This window comes from Elephas maximus, chromosome 4, assembly GCF_024166365.1.
Source record: "Elephas maximus indicus isolate mEleMax1 chromosome 4, mEleMax1 primary haplotype, whole genome shotgun sequence".
In the NCBI taxonomy this organism is placed as follows: domain Eukaryota; kingdom Metazoa; phylum Chordata; class Mammalia; order Proboscidea; family Elephantidae; genus Elephas; species Elephas maximus.
The window spans coordinates 167497933-167514429 of NC_064822.1; the positions used below are offsets into that span (position 1 = coordinate 167497933).

Genomic DNA, 16497 nt, shown 5'->3' on the forward strand with positions numbered 1-16497 from the left:
GGGGCTGTGGCAAGCATAGGAACTAGGTGGTATCAGACTTGATCTCTGCACACCTTTGGGTCCCAGCTCTGAGTGCCTGTGAGGCTATGTGACCTTGAGCAAGTTACACCCTTCTCCCATCAGTAATAGGGGTGATAATAGAATTCACCTCGTAGGAGTCATCCTATACAAAGCATTTGGAATAGTATCTGCTACATAGTAAGAGCTACAAAGTGTCAGCTATTTACCATCTGGGAGGACACATGTGCTGGCAAGTCTTTGGGCCTGGAATAAAGAAGTCTGGCACCATCAGCAAAGGTGTGTGACCTGGCTAAGTCACTTTTTGTCTCTGGGATTAATCTATAATATGATGTGTATTTGCGACAAGGATCTCCCAGGGCTGGCAAGAGGCTCAGAGGAAATAATGTACGCTAAACTCTTTGAAAACCTCAAAGTCCTTTATAAAGAAAAGGCATTATTATTGCTGATTATCTCCACCCAGATTATCTGATTTGTGTGTAATCAGAACATTTTTTATGCACAAAGAATCATTAGGAAAGAAAACCCTACTGCTGACATAGAATACTGGATGCTCCAACCAAAAGCAGCACAAAAGTGATGAGAATTGTCTGCTGATTTGAAATATCCACCCCTACCCTTTGTACCGAGCCTGAATTAAAATCGATTGTAATGGAAGGGTATGAAATTGGGGGTCAGGAGATCTGCATCCCAGTTCCCAGTTTTGCCATTCATTGACTGTGTCATATCGGGTGAGTTACTTTATTTCTCTGCCTCTGCTGCTAACCAAAAGGTCAGCTGTTTGAACCCACCAGCTGCTCCAAGGGAGAAAGATGTGGCAGTCTGCTTCCATAAAGATTATAGCCTTGGAAACCCTATGGAGCAGTTCTACTCTGTCCTATAGGGTTGCTATGAGTCGGAATGGCAATGGGTTTGGTTTATAAATCTGATCTTTTATTTGTTTTTGAGGGTTGGAAACATATACCGGTAATAATAACGAAAACTAAAAAAAAAAAAAAGAGATATTCAATTTAGGTCAGAACCAACTTAAGACAGAGTTAGTGGAACGGAATCCTGTCATGAGTCAGGGACTACCTGTACTTGATTAGCATAATATATTCAGCAGTGTATGCTGAGCCTTTCACAATGTCTTTGTCTCTGGAATTCCATTTTTTTTTTTTTTTTTCATATCAATGTATAGATGCTCCAGAAGTGGCTGACATCTTCCTTTCTCTGGTCAAAGAAGGCATCTGGCACCATTCCCTTCTATCACCTCTCTCCCATTTTCCTGTCTTGGGACTCTCTGTCACCTCTTTGCTAAAAGGCTATTTAGGTAATTTCCTACTGTGGTCTTTAAGGCCTTACGTGATCTGCTCCCCACACCCCCTCTTACTTCCTCTCCTTCTCACTTTCCTGTGTTCTAGTTGCTGAGCTCCTGGATGTTCCTGAACCATAATCCTGCCTCAGGGCCTTTGCACTTGCTGTTTCTCTGCCTAGAATTGTCCTCCCCCAAATGACCCCATTGCTCACTCACTCCCTTCAGGTTTCTGCTTAAATGTCACTTATCAGAGAAGCTTTCCCTGATCACCTTGTATAGGATAGCACACTGTCCCCACTTTATCCCAGCACTCCCTAAGTAGGCACCAACTAAGGTCCCTGGGTGGTACCAGTGGTTTGCAATTGGCTGCTAACCCAAAGGCTGATGGTTCAGACTTATCCAGCTAAAGCAAATGGAAGAAATGATGAAGTAAAACAGCTGAACAGACGATTTCAAAGGGCAGCTCAAGAAGACAAAGTAAAGTATTACAATGAAATGTGCAAAGACCTGGGGTTAGAAAATCAAAAGGAAGAACACGCTCAGCATTTCTCAAGCCTAAATTTTTTTTTAAGGAACTGAAGAAAAATTCAACCTTGAGTTGCGATTTTGAAGGACTCTACAGGGAAAATGTTAAATGACTCAGGAAGCATCAAAAGAAGATAGAAGAAATACACAGAGTCACTGTACCAAAAAGAATTGGTTGACATTCAACCACTTCAGGAGGTAGCATATGCTCAAAAACTGATGGTACCAAAGGAAGAAGTCCAAGCTGCACTGAAGAGATTGATGAAAAACAAGGTTTCAGGAATTGACGGAATACCAATTGAGATATTTCAACAAACAGATGCAGTGCTGGAAGTGCTCACATGTTTATGACCATACATGGCCAATTTACTGGAAGAGATCCATATTTGTGCCCATTCCAAGGAAAAGTGATCCAACGGAATGTGAAAATTATCAAACAATATCATTAATATCACACACAAGTAAAATTTTGCTGAAGATCATCCAAAAGTGGTTGCAGCAGTACATTGACAAGGAACTGCCAGAAGTTCAAGCCAGATGCGGAAGAGGACATGGAACGAGAGATATTATTGCTGATGTCAGATGGATCTTGGCTGAAAGCAGAGAATACCAGAAAGATGTTTATCTGTTTCATTGACTATGCAAAGGCATTCTTCTGTGTGGATCATAACAAATTATGGATAACATTACGAAGAATGGGAATGCTGGAACACTTAATTGTGCTTGTGCAGAAACTGTACATAGACCAAGAGATAGTCATTCAAACAGAACAAGGGGATACCGCCTGGTTTAAAATCAGGAAAGGTGTGCGTTGGGGTTGTATCCCTTCTCCGCGCTTATGCAATCTATATGCTGAGCAAATAATCTGAGAAGCTGGACTATATGAAGAAGAACGGGGAATCAGGACTGGTGGAAGACTCATTAACAACCTGACATACACCGATGACACAACCTTGCTTGCTGAAAGGGAAGAGGACTTGAATCATTTACTGATGAAGATCAAAGACTTTAGCATTCGGCATGGATTACACCTCAACATAAAGAAAACAAAAATCCTCACAACTGGACCAATAAGCAACACCATGATAAATGGAGAAAATATTGAACTTGTCAAGGATTTCATTTTACTTGGATCCACAATCAATGCCCATGGAAGCTGCACTCAAGAAATCAAACGACACGTTGCACTGGGCAAATCTGCTGCAAAAGACTTCTTTAAAGTGTTAAAAAGCAAAGATGTCACTTTATGGACTAAGGTGCACCTGACCCAAGCCATGATATTTTCAATCACCTCATATGCATGCGAAAGCTGGACAATGGATAAAGAAGACCAAAGAAAAATTGATGCCTTTGAATTGTGGTGTTTGCAAAGAATATTGAATATACCACGGACTGTCAGAAAAACGAACAAATCTGTCTTAGAAGAAGTACAGACAGAATGCTCCTTAGAAGCCAGGATGGCAAGACTTCTCACACACTTCGGTTGGTGGTTCAAATCCAACCAACAGCACTGAGGAAGAAGAGGCCTGGTGATCTGCTTCCATTCAGATTACAGCCAAGAAAACCCTATGGAGCAGCTCTACTCTGTAACACATAGCTGACTTAACAGCAAATAACAACAACAAACTGTGGCTTGCACATGTGGCATGGCAAGGGTATGAGTCTCAAAGGCCCAGCAGCAGAGCCCATGATTGTATACTTTATGCTTCACACCTCTCAAGGAGCCCTGGTGGCGCACTGGTTAAGCATTCAGCTGTTAACCAAAAGGCCAGCGTTTCAAGCCCACCAGCCCGTGGGAGAAAGATGTGGTAGTCTGCTTCCATAAAGATTTACAGTCTTGGAAACCCTATGGGGCAGTTCTACTCTGTCCCATAGGGTTGCTATGGGTCAGAATCGATTGGACAGCAATGGGGGTATACAACTCACATTCAAAGAAACAACAATTAACATCTAACAATAGAGACTAAACCCAACATAACAAAGGGGAAGGTGGGAAAATAGAGAAGGGGAGATAAATTCAAACTGTAATGCTCATTGTCAATGATCTAGGCAAGGAAAGAAAGGATAGAAATCACAGAAATAGGTAATGTAAAAATACGGTGATGTGTTTAAATTTTTCTAAAAGCGGGTTAATTTAGGTTATCCTCTAACATCTGTTCAAAGAAAACAAGGAATTTAAAGTCCATAACATAAATGCAAATGGTGAAGGAAAATAAGATAAACATAAGAAGGCATTGTTTGTGTGTGTGTGTGTGTTTCAGGGGGTGCGGAAGGGTGTTACAAATATTTTAGCACTGACTGAAAAACTGCACCAACTTCCTTGTAAAAAGTTGAGTCACTCACTTTATAAAACAATAAAGGTAAAAGCAATAACAAGAACCTACTGTCTACAAAAGAGGCGTGTTTAAAACCAAAGACAAGAATGCAAAGCCTGTGAAGTCAGTTTTCCCTCTTCCTCCTCATATACGAGCACCTTACTACCTACTTTTTCCTGTTGCTAAAAAAAAATTAGCTGCCATCAAATCAGCCCCAACTCATGGCAACCCCATGCACAACAGGATCAGAGAGCTGTGATCCACTCCCAAGAATAGCCTTCTACTTGAAGAATAGTCGAATACAGGGACTGCAAACTGAAATGCCTACAGGGGCCAGGTGGACACTGTATGGGCCAGGTGTAGACAACAGGGAGTGGTGTGGACTGAGACAAACGGGCCACATTGAAAGGGGCTGCTATTACTCAACTTTAGCTGATTGTTGTTTTTCAGAATGTGGGCCCAGTGTTGGCAGATCTTTTGATTTTTCAAGAGAAGCTGAAAATCTGGATTTTCAAAGAAACTTTCAGGTTTTTAATGGATTCAAATATTTCAAGAACATTGTTTGTTAAACTCAACAAATCTGTAGACTATACTGGGCTTGTGAGGCCCAGCGATTTGCAATTTCTAGTCTAATGTCTCTGATGCCTGAACTTTAAACAGAATATTTCTATTGTAGAAAGCAGAATAGAAGCTCAGGAGCCTCAATGCTGAAAACTGATAATATAATTCAAAGGAAAACTGCACCAACATTTGTATAGCTCTGCTAGGTTACAAATGCCTTTACCTGCTTTATATCAAATGACTTTCTTGACAACCAATAAAAGGAAAGACAGATTTGGTTATTATGTCTATTTTAAAGATGAGAAAACTGAGGCTCAGAGAGGTTAAGTCATTAGCCCAATCACAAGCTGATGCATAGAAAACAGTAGAACTGGAACCCAACTATTTTTTTTAATCTAAAGTACATGTTCTTGCTGACCCCGATTTATACACAACTGTGAACGATACACATTTCTTCAAGAAGGGAATGATCTTTGGCACAGCATCCCTTACTACCATAATCAATAATAATAAAGGTATAATAAACCAAAAAAAAAAAAAATCCAAAGCCATTGCCGTTGAGTCAATTCCGACTCATAGCGACCCTGTAGGACACAGTAGAACTGCCCTTTAGGGTTTCCAAGGAGTGCCTGGTGGATTCAAAATGCCGACCTCTCGGTTAGCATTCCAACTCTTAACCACTATGCCACCAGGGTTTCCAAGGGTATAATAAAAAAGAGTTACTAAAATATCCTCGATCCACTCTTTCTTCTCCTTCATGTCTTTCACTTCTCTCTGTTGGTTTGAGCTCTCACTTCTTTGTCCACTTGTTCAGAGTCAGGGTCATGTTTGACTTGGTATATTGCACCCTTCAGGCCCTTTCTAGCCAAGACCATACCACCAGGATTCTGCTTTGCCCCCTTCCAGACTATCACATACTATATCTCAGTTAATCATTCAACAGCCTTATGCTGCTATTGCCCTCAGTTTACAAGTAAGGAAACAGAAGCCCGCTTCACCCAAGCTTCGCCCTGCCTCTTGTTCTTTCCAAGGATGCTATGGATGATACCAGTGATCAGAACTAACTTTTCAGGGTGTGGCTTTGGTTTAAGCAACCAGTAACCAACTGTGGTTGAGTCGATTCTGATTCATGGCAACCCCATGTGTGTCAGACTAGAACTGTGCTCCATAGGATTTTCAATGGCTGATGTTTTGAAAGCAGATTGTCAGGCCTTTCTCCAAGGCACCTCTGAGTGGACTTGAACCTCCAACCTTTCAGTTAGCTGTCGAGTGTGCTGTTTGCAGCACCCAGGGAATCTGGCTTTGGGCTAATACTAAAAATAACCAAATTCCTACTCAACTATTTTGCATATACTTTTCCCTCTACTTAAATAACACCATTTGTGTCCCTGTACCTGCCCTACCTAGCTAACTCCTGCTTGTCTTCAGGACTCAGTTTAGATGTCACCTCTGCCCAGAAGCCTTCTCTGGATTCCACTGCCATGTCTAGGTTGGGTGAACTCCCCATGTGCTCCTATAGTCCCCAGGGCTTAAAATTGCAATGTCCTAGGCAGTAGCAGACAAAGATTTAAAAGCAAAACCTCAGGGAGTTCCTGAGCAAATTTAAAGAGGCAGGAAAGAGGGAATGATGCATACAAGTTTCCTGGATGAAATGGATGGGGGCAGGAAGAACCATAGTGAAGGAAGGAAACAGAAGGTGGCTTGAGGTAAAAGGCCTTGGCACAGAGGGCAAAAGCTAGAGGCAAGGGGACATTCATAAAGAAATAGTGGGGCTCTTCAGTGCTCCTTTGAATATTCCATAGAACCTCAGAAACTTACCTTTGGGAGAGACCATAGAGATCATGTGATGCAACTCACATCCAATGTAAGAGCTAGAGTGCCCTTGAATCTGACAGGGTTAAATAAAGCATTGTGAGCTAGGTTAATTCAACAAATATTTATTTATTAAACAACTCTTAAGTACAAGGGACTCACTAGTGATACAAAGTTGAAAAAGTACATGGTTCCTGCCCTCGAGGAACTTGTCAAGTAGCCAGATAGTTGAGGATAAGAGGCCATCTATTTGTCCATTCAACCAAAACCAAACCCAGCACCGTCGAGTCAATTCCAACTCATAGCGACCCTATAGAGCAGAGTAGAACTGCCCCATAGAGTTTCCAAGGAGTGCCTGGTGGATTCAAACTGCCGACCTATGAACTACAGTTAGCAGCTGTAGCTCTTAACCACTATGCCACCAGGGTTTCCTTGTCCATTCAGCAAACATTTATTTTGTGTTCTATGTGCCAGCACAATACCTTGAAAGATGAGATGAGGAAGCTGGGTCTCAGAAAGGCTAAGTAACTTGCCAAAGGTTGTATAGTTATGGTGCCTGGTGCCATTCTAAGCACCTTTCATCCATCATTTTATTTAATCTTCATGACAACCCCCTAGGAGGTATGTATTGTGTTAGCTCCATTTTATAAATGAGGAAACGAGGCACAGAAAGGTTAAGTAACTTACCCAAGGTAACACTACTAGTAAATGGCAGACGGTCTGGTTCCAGCATCTGTGCTCTCAACTACCATGCTGTACTGATATATTGTTCAACCAGTTGGATTTAAGTTAACATATGAGGCTCACAGAATGAGTAACAACTCAAAAGGTAAATAGTAAACATAACTCTTAGGTGTTGGTTCTTTTAGTTTCCTTGATTTTCATTTCCTTGTTGGTGCTGTTATGATAAATTACAACAATCTTGTTGGCTTAGCACAAAAGAAATTTATTCTTTCACAGTTAGGAAGGCCAGAAGTCAAAAGTCAGTTTCACTGGGCTGGAATCAAGGTCTTAGCAGGGCCACACTCTCTTGGGAGAAAGCTCTAGGGGAGAATCCATCCATTGCCTCTTCCATCTTCTGGTGGCTGTTGGAATTCCTTGACTTGTGGCTGTATCAGTCCAACCTCTGCCTCCACCTTCACTCCACTTTCTCTGTATATGTTGGTAATTTCCATTTGCCCCTTTCTTATAAGTACACTTGTGACGCCATTTAGGGCCCACCTAGTTAATTCAGCATAATCTCCCTATCTCAAGATTCCTAATTTAACCACATCTGCAAAGACCCTTTCTCCAAGTAAGATAAGACTCACAGGCTCTAGGGATTAGGAACTGACATCTTTTGGGCTACCATCTAGCCCACTATACCTCCCAATCATCCGTTTAACTCTATTACCAAAAATAACCAACAAGGAAAGAAAAGGGCACAATTATATGGAGGCAATAGGCTGAGAACATTGCATAGAGTGGAGGCTTCTACCCTCAGGCTTCTAACCTCTGGAAATCATCTATATGTTTTAGTGTGAATTAGCTTACTGGCATCTTTCTGAGGAGGTCTATAGCTTTCCCAGATTTCCTTAAGGGATCCGTGACCCAAAAAAGGCTAAGGCCCATATTAAAAAAAAAAAAAAAAAAAAAGGACAACTATTAGCCTACTGAAACCCTGGTGGCATAGTGGTTAAGTGCTACAGCTGCTAACCAAAAGGTCAGCCGTTTAAATCCACCAGACAGTCCTTGGAAACTCCATGGGGCAGCTCTACTCTGTCCTATAGAGTTGCAATGAGTCAGAATCAACTTGATGGCAACGGCTTTGCTTGTTTTTTTTTTTTTAGCCTACTGGAAGTCAGCAAAACATTGGGCACTTCAATATTTTATTATTAAAAATAAAACCCATAAAAGACCATAAAATAGTTTTTAAAAAAAAACCATAAAAATATTTACAAAAATCCTATGATGACATAGAAAATGTTGATGCTATAAAGTCAATAACAATTTGAAAGTGTTACAGCTACTTCCTAGAAAGAAAGGCCTGGTTGTCTGCTTCTGAAAATCAACCAATGAAAACCCTATAGATTACAACAACCTGATCCACAACTGATCATGCAGGACTAGACAGCGTTTCATTTCTTTGTGCACAGATAGGGTCACCATGAATCGAGGTCAACTCAATGGCAGCTAACAAGATATCTTCTCCACTTCTTCACCTTTGATTCCCTCCTCAATCCATACATGTTTGATTCTTTTTCTCCATGCAACAAAGATTGTACTTATCTAGGTCACCAGTGGCATCCTTGTTAGATCCAGCAACTATTTCTCTATCCTTAGCTTTCAGTATGGTTGGCCGTTTGCTCTCCTTTGCAACACTTCCTTCACTCTGCTTCCATGTCATGATTAATCCCTTTCCACATCACAAGTGCTCTTTCCCAGTAACCTTCCTAGCTATTTCAAAACATTAAAGCACTCCAGGTTCAGCCTGGGTCCTCTCCTCTTCTTTATCTTTGTTTTCATTACTCTCTCCCTAAACGATCTTATCAGTTCCATAACTTTAAACATCCCACACTCCAGATGACTCCCCAAACCATACCTCCAGCCTTGACCTCTACTCTGAGCTCCAAGTGAGCCTATCCAATTGCCTACTTAACATCTCTCCTTGGCTATCTAAGATGATATAAGCATCTCAGACTAAACGTTTCCAAAGAGAATTATGATTATTAATACTATTAGTGTCTGCCTTGTTCAGCTCTCAGAACGGTGCCTGGATCGTGGTTGATTTCAAGGAATCTTTGAACGCACAAATGAATGAATGTTAAGTGAAAAATACACACCTATACAAAATTGTACAATTATGTTTAAAAACATTTATGCATAGGCATTAGAGTGGTAGAAAAAATAAAAATATTAAAAGTAGTTGTACATGAATGGTGAAATTATAGGATTTTTTTGTTTGTTTTTTACTTTTTCTATTTTCCGATTTTATTTTGAGCGTGGTGGTTAAGAACATAAAAATCTGGAGTCAGATTGACCTTTGCCAGACTGTCACTTACCAGCTGCACTACCCTGGTTTCCTCGTGTGTCAAAGGGGCTTAATAATACACAGTTCATTTATGTTCAGCGCTTACATACGCTTTACTGTGAAGTTTTGGAGGTAAAGAGGTTTGCCTGGTGCAGACTGCATAGTGAGAGGCAGTAAATTTTAGGGATAAAGACGACGAGTATGCTTTCTTATTTAAAAAAAAAAATACACTTTTCTTATGAACTTTTATCGAAAAGAGTAAGAAGAACTCCAGGCCCACATACCCCGTTGGTCCACGTCCCATACCCCAAACCCCGTCCCGTCGCCATCCCTAGAACGGAGCGCCTGCTCCGTGTGTTTCTTCCGCCCACGTGACACGCACAGGCTCCTCCCCGTCTCCAACATGGCGGCGCCCAGGGGCTCAGGCCGCACGTGAGGCATAGTCCGGGCACCCCGGCATCAGAGAGTCCAAGTGTGCGAGCTAGTTTCCACTCCCTACCATCGACTGGATCCCTTCGGCCTTCCAGCGCCTTCGTGGGCCGCTGCCCCTCTGCAGCCATGAAGATAAAGCCCGTTTCCCATAAGACGGAGAACACGTACCGGGTGAGTTGGGGAGCTTGGGTTCCAGATGCCTCACCCGTAGGACTGGCTCTGAATGGGACTTCCCGGGGCTGCGGAGTTCTGGGCCAAGCGTGAGCCACCTAGCCAGAGGCTCCAGCGAAAGAGAGAGACTCTCAGGGTGTAATAAACATGGGGTGGGTACGGAGCGGCAAAGAAGTGCATCTCCTTTTGCTTGACGGGTTGGGTTTCCTGGACGGCCGATTTCGCCCACCGTCTGTGGGGTCTCGCCTGCTATGGGAATTCCATTCTTCAGTCCAGAGTTAAATCCATTGTCACAGAGTGCGGAATTGGTGGGTCGGCCAACGGGAGGAGGGGAGCGATTTCCAGCTAGTACCTACTGCACCACTGCCTGCTTGCTTCTTCATAGTTTCTTTCCAGGTCTTCGTTGCCACAACAGTAGGCCAAAAAACACTTATTTTTGTGAGATCTTAGCCAACTTCTTGTAACAGTTTATGAAACCCGACAGCAGATCTAGCCAGGCCGCATTATCGGCTTTCACCTAGGTTCCCCACAGCCACGTGCTGAAATTTTGTTTGAAATGACAGACTGCAAGAGCTTATACATATTTATCGAAGTATTCGTTTTCATTGAATAGAAACGCAGTGCATTTGTTTAAAGCTCCATATCTTTCCGTTTATTTTTACACCTATCTTATGTGATGTGTAATTCTTGTCTGCATTTAGTTTCAAAAAGGCAACTATAATTTTATAACTGATAGAAAACATGTCTGAAATTAAACAGTATAGCAAGCAAAGTATACTATTGTTTATAATGACAGTAAATGAAAAGGTTTATCGAAAGTATTCAGGAGAGGGTTGAGGACTGACCCTATAAGCTTTGTATTCTACATAAGAAAATTGCCCACACGCGTGCGATTACCGTACAGTACTCAAACATATTCAAGATGCCATAAATATTAAATGACAATGTTTCTTTGACATGCTTTTTTTCCCCCAGTTTCTTACATTTGCTGAACGATTAGGGAATGTGAATATTGATATTATTCACCGGATTGATAGAACTTCAAGCTATGATGAGGTAAGAGAATTTTTTTTAGCCAAACCTTCAAGCATTGATAGTCATTTGTTTGGTTTCTCACTGCTAGTAGAAGTGAGTTGTTTTTTAGGCCATTCCTTTTTGAGTGGGAAATGCATTACACCTTTGCTGTCTTAAATAGTAACCTCATGTGGCAAATTAGGTTTAAATTAAAGTGAATTAAAAATTCAAGTGCTCAATAGCTCTTTGTGGTTAGTTGCTACCATATTGGACAAGTACAGATATGGGACATTTCCATCATTGCAGAAAGTTCTATTGGATGGTGCTGTTAGACAATAATGTGATAGAAATGTCATATGGCTTCCCCAAAAGGTGGTAGCAATTCATATTTCCACAAGAAGGATGAAAGAACTGTAAAAAGCCAGCCTGTTTTTCTGAGCATAAAATTGTAAACACAGAAAAATATGTTCCCCTAGTGTAACTGTTACATAGATTTTAGAGAATTATTTGCTGAAAACAAATTAATAGAGCATTGTTTTTATAAGCCGTCTGTCCATATTGGGCTTCCAGTTGCTTTTTAAAGTGTTAGTACCCTTAAAAAAAAAAAAAAAAAAAGCAGTTTTTAAACTCTTGAGTATCATCTTTGTCTTAAGATATTACTTATCCTTTTTTTTTTTTTTAACTTTGATCATAGTTTTTCTTTGAGTTGTCTGATTAATGGACTGTTTTGATCTTGGCAGGAGGTTGAAACCTACTTTTTTGAAGGCCTGCTAAAATGGAGAGAATTGAACCTCACAGAACACTTTGGTATTTTCTATTTGTTTCGATTTTATTCCCCCATTATTTGTTCTTTATATGTTCAAAACAACTATATAGTGGTGTAGTGGAAAAGCATAATCTTTTTTTTTTTTAACCCAGGCAAATTTTACAAAGAAGTTATTGACAAATGCCAATCATTTAATCAGTTGGTCTATCATCAAAATGAGATAGTTCAGAGTTTGAAGACTCACCTGCAAATTAAGAACAGTTTTGCCTATCAACCCCTTTTGGAGTAAGTAGCATCTTGAGAGAAAACTGGACATTTATCTGAATTTTAGGAAGAGTTATGTTTCATTGCTACATATGCCTTAGATCAAATGCTTATAATTTAGAAACAAGAGTGATTTACCTTTTGTATTAATGACAGTGTTAAGATATATTACCATAAAACAGAATCCTAAGGGTATATTTTTGTTCACTTTTGTTTTATATTCCTAAGGAAACAAAACAAACCCATCCGACTCACAGCGACCCTATAGGACAGACTAGAACTACCCCATAGGGTTTCCAAGGCTGTAAATCATCACAGAAGCAGATTGCCATGTCTTTCTCTTGTGGAGTGGCTGATGGGTTTGAACTGCTGACATTTTGGTTAGCAGCTGAGCGCTTAACCACTGTACTACCAGGGCTCCTTGTATACACCTAAGAGAACTCCATTTTTCTTTGATGTTATGGGAACTATTGACCACAATTTGCAATGGAATGCACGTTCTTGGTCTAACCTGATTTCTCTGCTGAATTCCTTAAGACTTGAAGAATTTTATACCTCTCTTCAAACTTGGTTTAGAAGTATTTTGGTTTAATTAACCCTGTGATTATAGGCCATTTACTATCATTTGTGAAATAGACTTGCAGCCTTTGTTTTGTCAATTCCGTTTCTCAGAATCAGTTGCTTCTATTTATTTTAATTGTGGTAAAAACGTACGTGAGAAAATAAAACATTCGCCATTTCAACATTGCTTTCGTGTGCATTTCAGTGACACTAATCACATTTATTTAGTGCGTTAATCACATTTATTATGTTGTGCGACCATCACTACTATCCGTTTCCCAGTTTTTCTATCACTCTTAACGAAAACTCAGTGCCCCTTAAACAATAACTTGTTTCTATTTATTTTTAATCCAGCTTGGTTGTGCAGTTGGCGCGAGATCTGCAGACGGACTTCTATCCACATTTTCAAGATTTTTTTCTGGCCATCACTTCAATCCTGGAGACTCAGGACACGGAGTTGTTAGAATGGGCGTTTACTTCACTGTCATATCTTTACAAGTACCTGTGGAGGCTGATGGTGAAGGACATGTCCAATATATACAGGTGGCCCTTTTCTCTCCAGTATTTTTTTTAATTGCCTTTGCCTTTTTCCCTGGCTTCTGTCTGACTCCAAACTACGTCTCCAGCTTGATCTCTTATTATTTCTTTATACAAAGTTGGTTTTCCAGCCCAAGTGGTCTACAAGCTGTTCCTCTAGTCTTAAGTCTGCATTGACCTGATTTTGTCTTATCTCCAAGCCTGGCTTGGACCCCATAACCTTCACAAATATTCCAGTGCACTTTAGTGAGAAGTGAAAGCTCTGTACTCTGAATTCCTCTAGCATTTTGTACCACTTCTATATCACGACTTTTATTGTAATTGCTTTCTTATACTGTAGTGGTATCCTCTATAAACCTGTAAACTCTTTTAAGAACTCCATCTTAAGCATATGCATTTTTCCCAGACCTTAACATACTTTCCTAAGCCAAAAGAGATATGCAGTATTTGTGAGTGAATGTGGACAGGGAAAGGTAATGAGTTGTGTAGTATCTTTTTGTTTGAAGAGAGAGAAAGAGAGCATCTTACCTGATTAGTTCTGGGATATGATGGAACTTTCATTTGATTTCCTGATTGTTTCTACATACTGTAGTTGCCACAGGAATGCGTAAGATCAACCCCTTATCCTCCAATAAAAGATGTGGGTGGGGGATAGGATGATAGATTGGGTTTTTATTCCCCTTCCCACCCTCCCTTCTTTGAGGAGCTTTGAACAATGAATGAGAAATACTCATAAGGATATCACTGCTGATGTCAGATGGATCTTCGCTGAAAGCAGAAAATAACAGAAAGATGTTTGCCTGGGTTTTATTGACTATACAGAGGCATATAACTGTGGATCATAACAAATTATGGATAATGTTGTGAAGAATGGGAATTCCAGAACACTGAATTATGCTCATGAGGAACCTGTACATAGATCAAGAGGCAGTTGTTTGATTAAGAACAAGGGGAAACTGCAAGGTTTAAAAGCAAGAAAGGTGTGCATCAGGGTTACATCCTTTCACCAGACTTATTCAATCTGTATGCTGAGTTCATAATCTGAGAAGCTGGACTATATGAAGAAAAATGTGGCATCAGGATTGGAGGATGACTCATTAACAACCTGAGATATGCTAAAGACACAACCTTGCTTGCTGAAAGCAAAGAGGACTTGAAGCACTTACTGAGGAAAATCAAAGACTACAGCCTTTAGTATGGATTACACTTCAGCATAAAGAAAACAAAAATCCTCACAATTGGATCAATAAGCAACATCATGATAAACAGAAAAAATATTGAAGTTATCAAAGATTTCATTTTTATTGGATCCACAATCAATGCCCATGGAAGCAGCAGTCAGGAAATCAAATGACATATTGCATTGGGCACAACTACTGCAAAAGACCTCTTTAAAGTGTTGAAAAGCAAAGATATCACTTTGAAGACTAGGGTGCACCTGACCCAAGCCCCGATATTCTCAATCGCCTCATATGTATGTGAAAGCTGGACAGTGAATAAGGAAGACGGAAGAAGATGCCTTTGAATTATGGTGTTCACAAAGAATATCAAATATATCATGGACTGCCAAAAGAACAAACAAGTCTGTCTTGCAAGAAGCACAGCCAGCATGTTCCTTGGAAGTGAGGATGGTGAGACTATGTCTCATGTACTTTGGCCTTGTTGTCTTGGGTTGAATTGTGTCCCCAAAAAATATGTGTCAGCTTGGTTAGGCCATGATTCTCAGTATTGTAAGGTTGTCCTCCATTTTGTGATTGTAATTTTATGTTAAAGAGAATTAGGGTGGGATTGTAACTCCCTTGCTCAGATCACTTCCCTGATCCATTGTAAAGGGAGTTTCCCTGGGGTGTGACCTGAACCACCTTTTATCTTACAAGAGATAAAAGGAAAGGGAAGCAAGCAGAGAGTTGGGGACTTCATACCACCAAGAAAGCAATGCCAGGAGCAGAGTGCATGCTTTGGACCTGGGGCTCCTATGCAGAAACATTCTTGGTTCAGGGGAAAATTGATGACAAGGACTTTCGTCCAGAGTTGACAGAGAGAGAAAGCCTTCTCCTGGAGCTGATGCCCTGAATTTGGACATCTAGCCTACTAGACTTTGAGAAAATAAATTTCTCTTTCTTAAAGGTATTTACTTGTGGTATTTCTGTTATAGCAACACTAGATGACTAAGACAGAGGCTTTGTCTCATGTACTTTGGACATGTTATCAGGAGGTACCAGTCCCTGGAGAAGGACATCATGTTGATAAAGTAGAGGGTCAGTGAAAAACGAGGAAGACCCTGGGTTGACACAGTGACTGCAAATGTAGGCTCAAAAGTAACATCAGTTGTGAGGATGGCAGGACTGGTCTGTGTTACGTTACATTGTACATGAGGTCGCTATGAGTTGGAACTGACTCGACACCACCTAACGACACTACTACGGTGAAACCTGTGAGAGCCAGAACTCGACGGGACTGCCCTGTTTTTCCGGGTCTTGCAAGTTATCTGCCTTTGACGGCGTGCAGTCTTAGCATTTATCTCTCGCTCTCCATTTAGAGAAAAATATTTGAGTTTTCTCTCTCTGACAGGTTTCCACCTTGCATAGGTTCTGGCATTCACAGGTTTTACTGTATAAGTGAGGCCCTGTTTGGTTGACCATTTTCTAACAGCGGTATCACCATTCTGTGGTCACCAAGTCTTCGTGCCTTAGAGACATCTTTGACCCAGTTGTCTTCAGGAACACCAAGTCATCTTGATTTTATTATGTACTCGGTAAATACCTTGAGCCCTGGCTATGTGTCAGGTATTTGAGATACAATCACAAATAAGACATAAAAACCCATGCCCTGGCAGAGTTTACATTTTAGCAGCAGGAGAATATCTTGGGTGCATGCCTTGTGTGTTCAAGGAACAACAAGGAGTCCTGGGTGGCTAGAGCAGCGTGAATAAGGGGGAGAATAGTTAGCCAATGCCAGAGAAGTAGGTGGGAGGAGGGGGAAGTTATCAGGGGCCTGTAGATCATTGCAAGGTCTCTGGCTCTACTGCAAGGACTCTTGAAATGAGTCTTGAGCCTATCTGTTGCCACTTGCCTCCACCACCAGCCTCTTTCATGCCCTTCATTACCCAAAAAAAAAAAAACCAAACCTGTTGCCGTCAATTCCGATTCCTAGCTACCCTATAGGACAGAGTAGAACTGCCCCATAGAGTTTCCAAGGAGCGCCTGGTGGATTT

General features: G+C 40.9%; 1 protein-coding gene across 1 annotated transcript in view; it reads left to right on the forward strand.

The window, feature by feature from the left end:
• The window catches only part of UTP20 (UTP20 small subunit processome component), a 182576-nt gene that overhangs the window by 57872 nt on the left and 108207 nt on the right, over nucleotides 1-16497 (forward strand). Inside the window, exons 4-8 of the mRNA XM_049884168.1 lie at nucleotides 9923-10141; nucleotides 11117-11197; nucleotides 11896-11962; nucleotides 12074-12206; nucleotides 13101-13289. Coding sequence (XP_049740125.1) covers nucleotides 10097-10141; nucleotides 11117-11197; nucleotides 11896-11962; nucleotides 12074-12206; nucleotides 13101-13289 — 515 coding nt within the window. The 5' untranslated portion in view covers nucleotides 9923-10096. The remainder of the gene's footprint in view (nucleotides 1-9922; nucleotides 10142-11116; nucleotides 11198-11895; nucleotides 11963-12073; nucleotides 12207-13100; nucleotides 13290-16497) is intronic.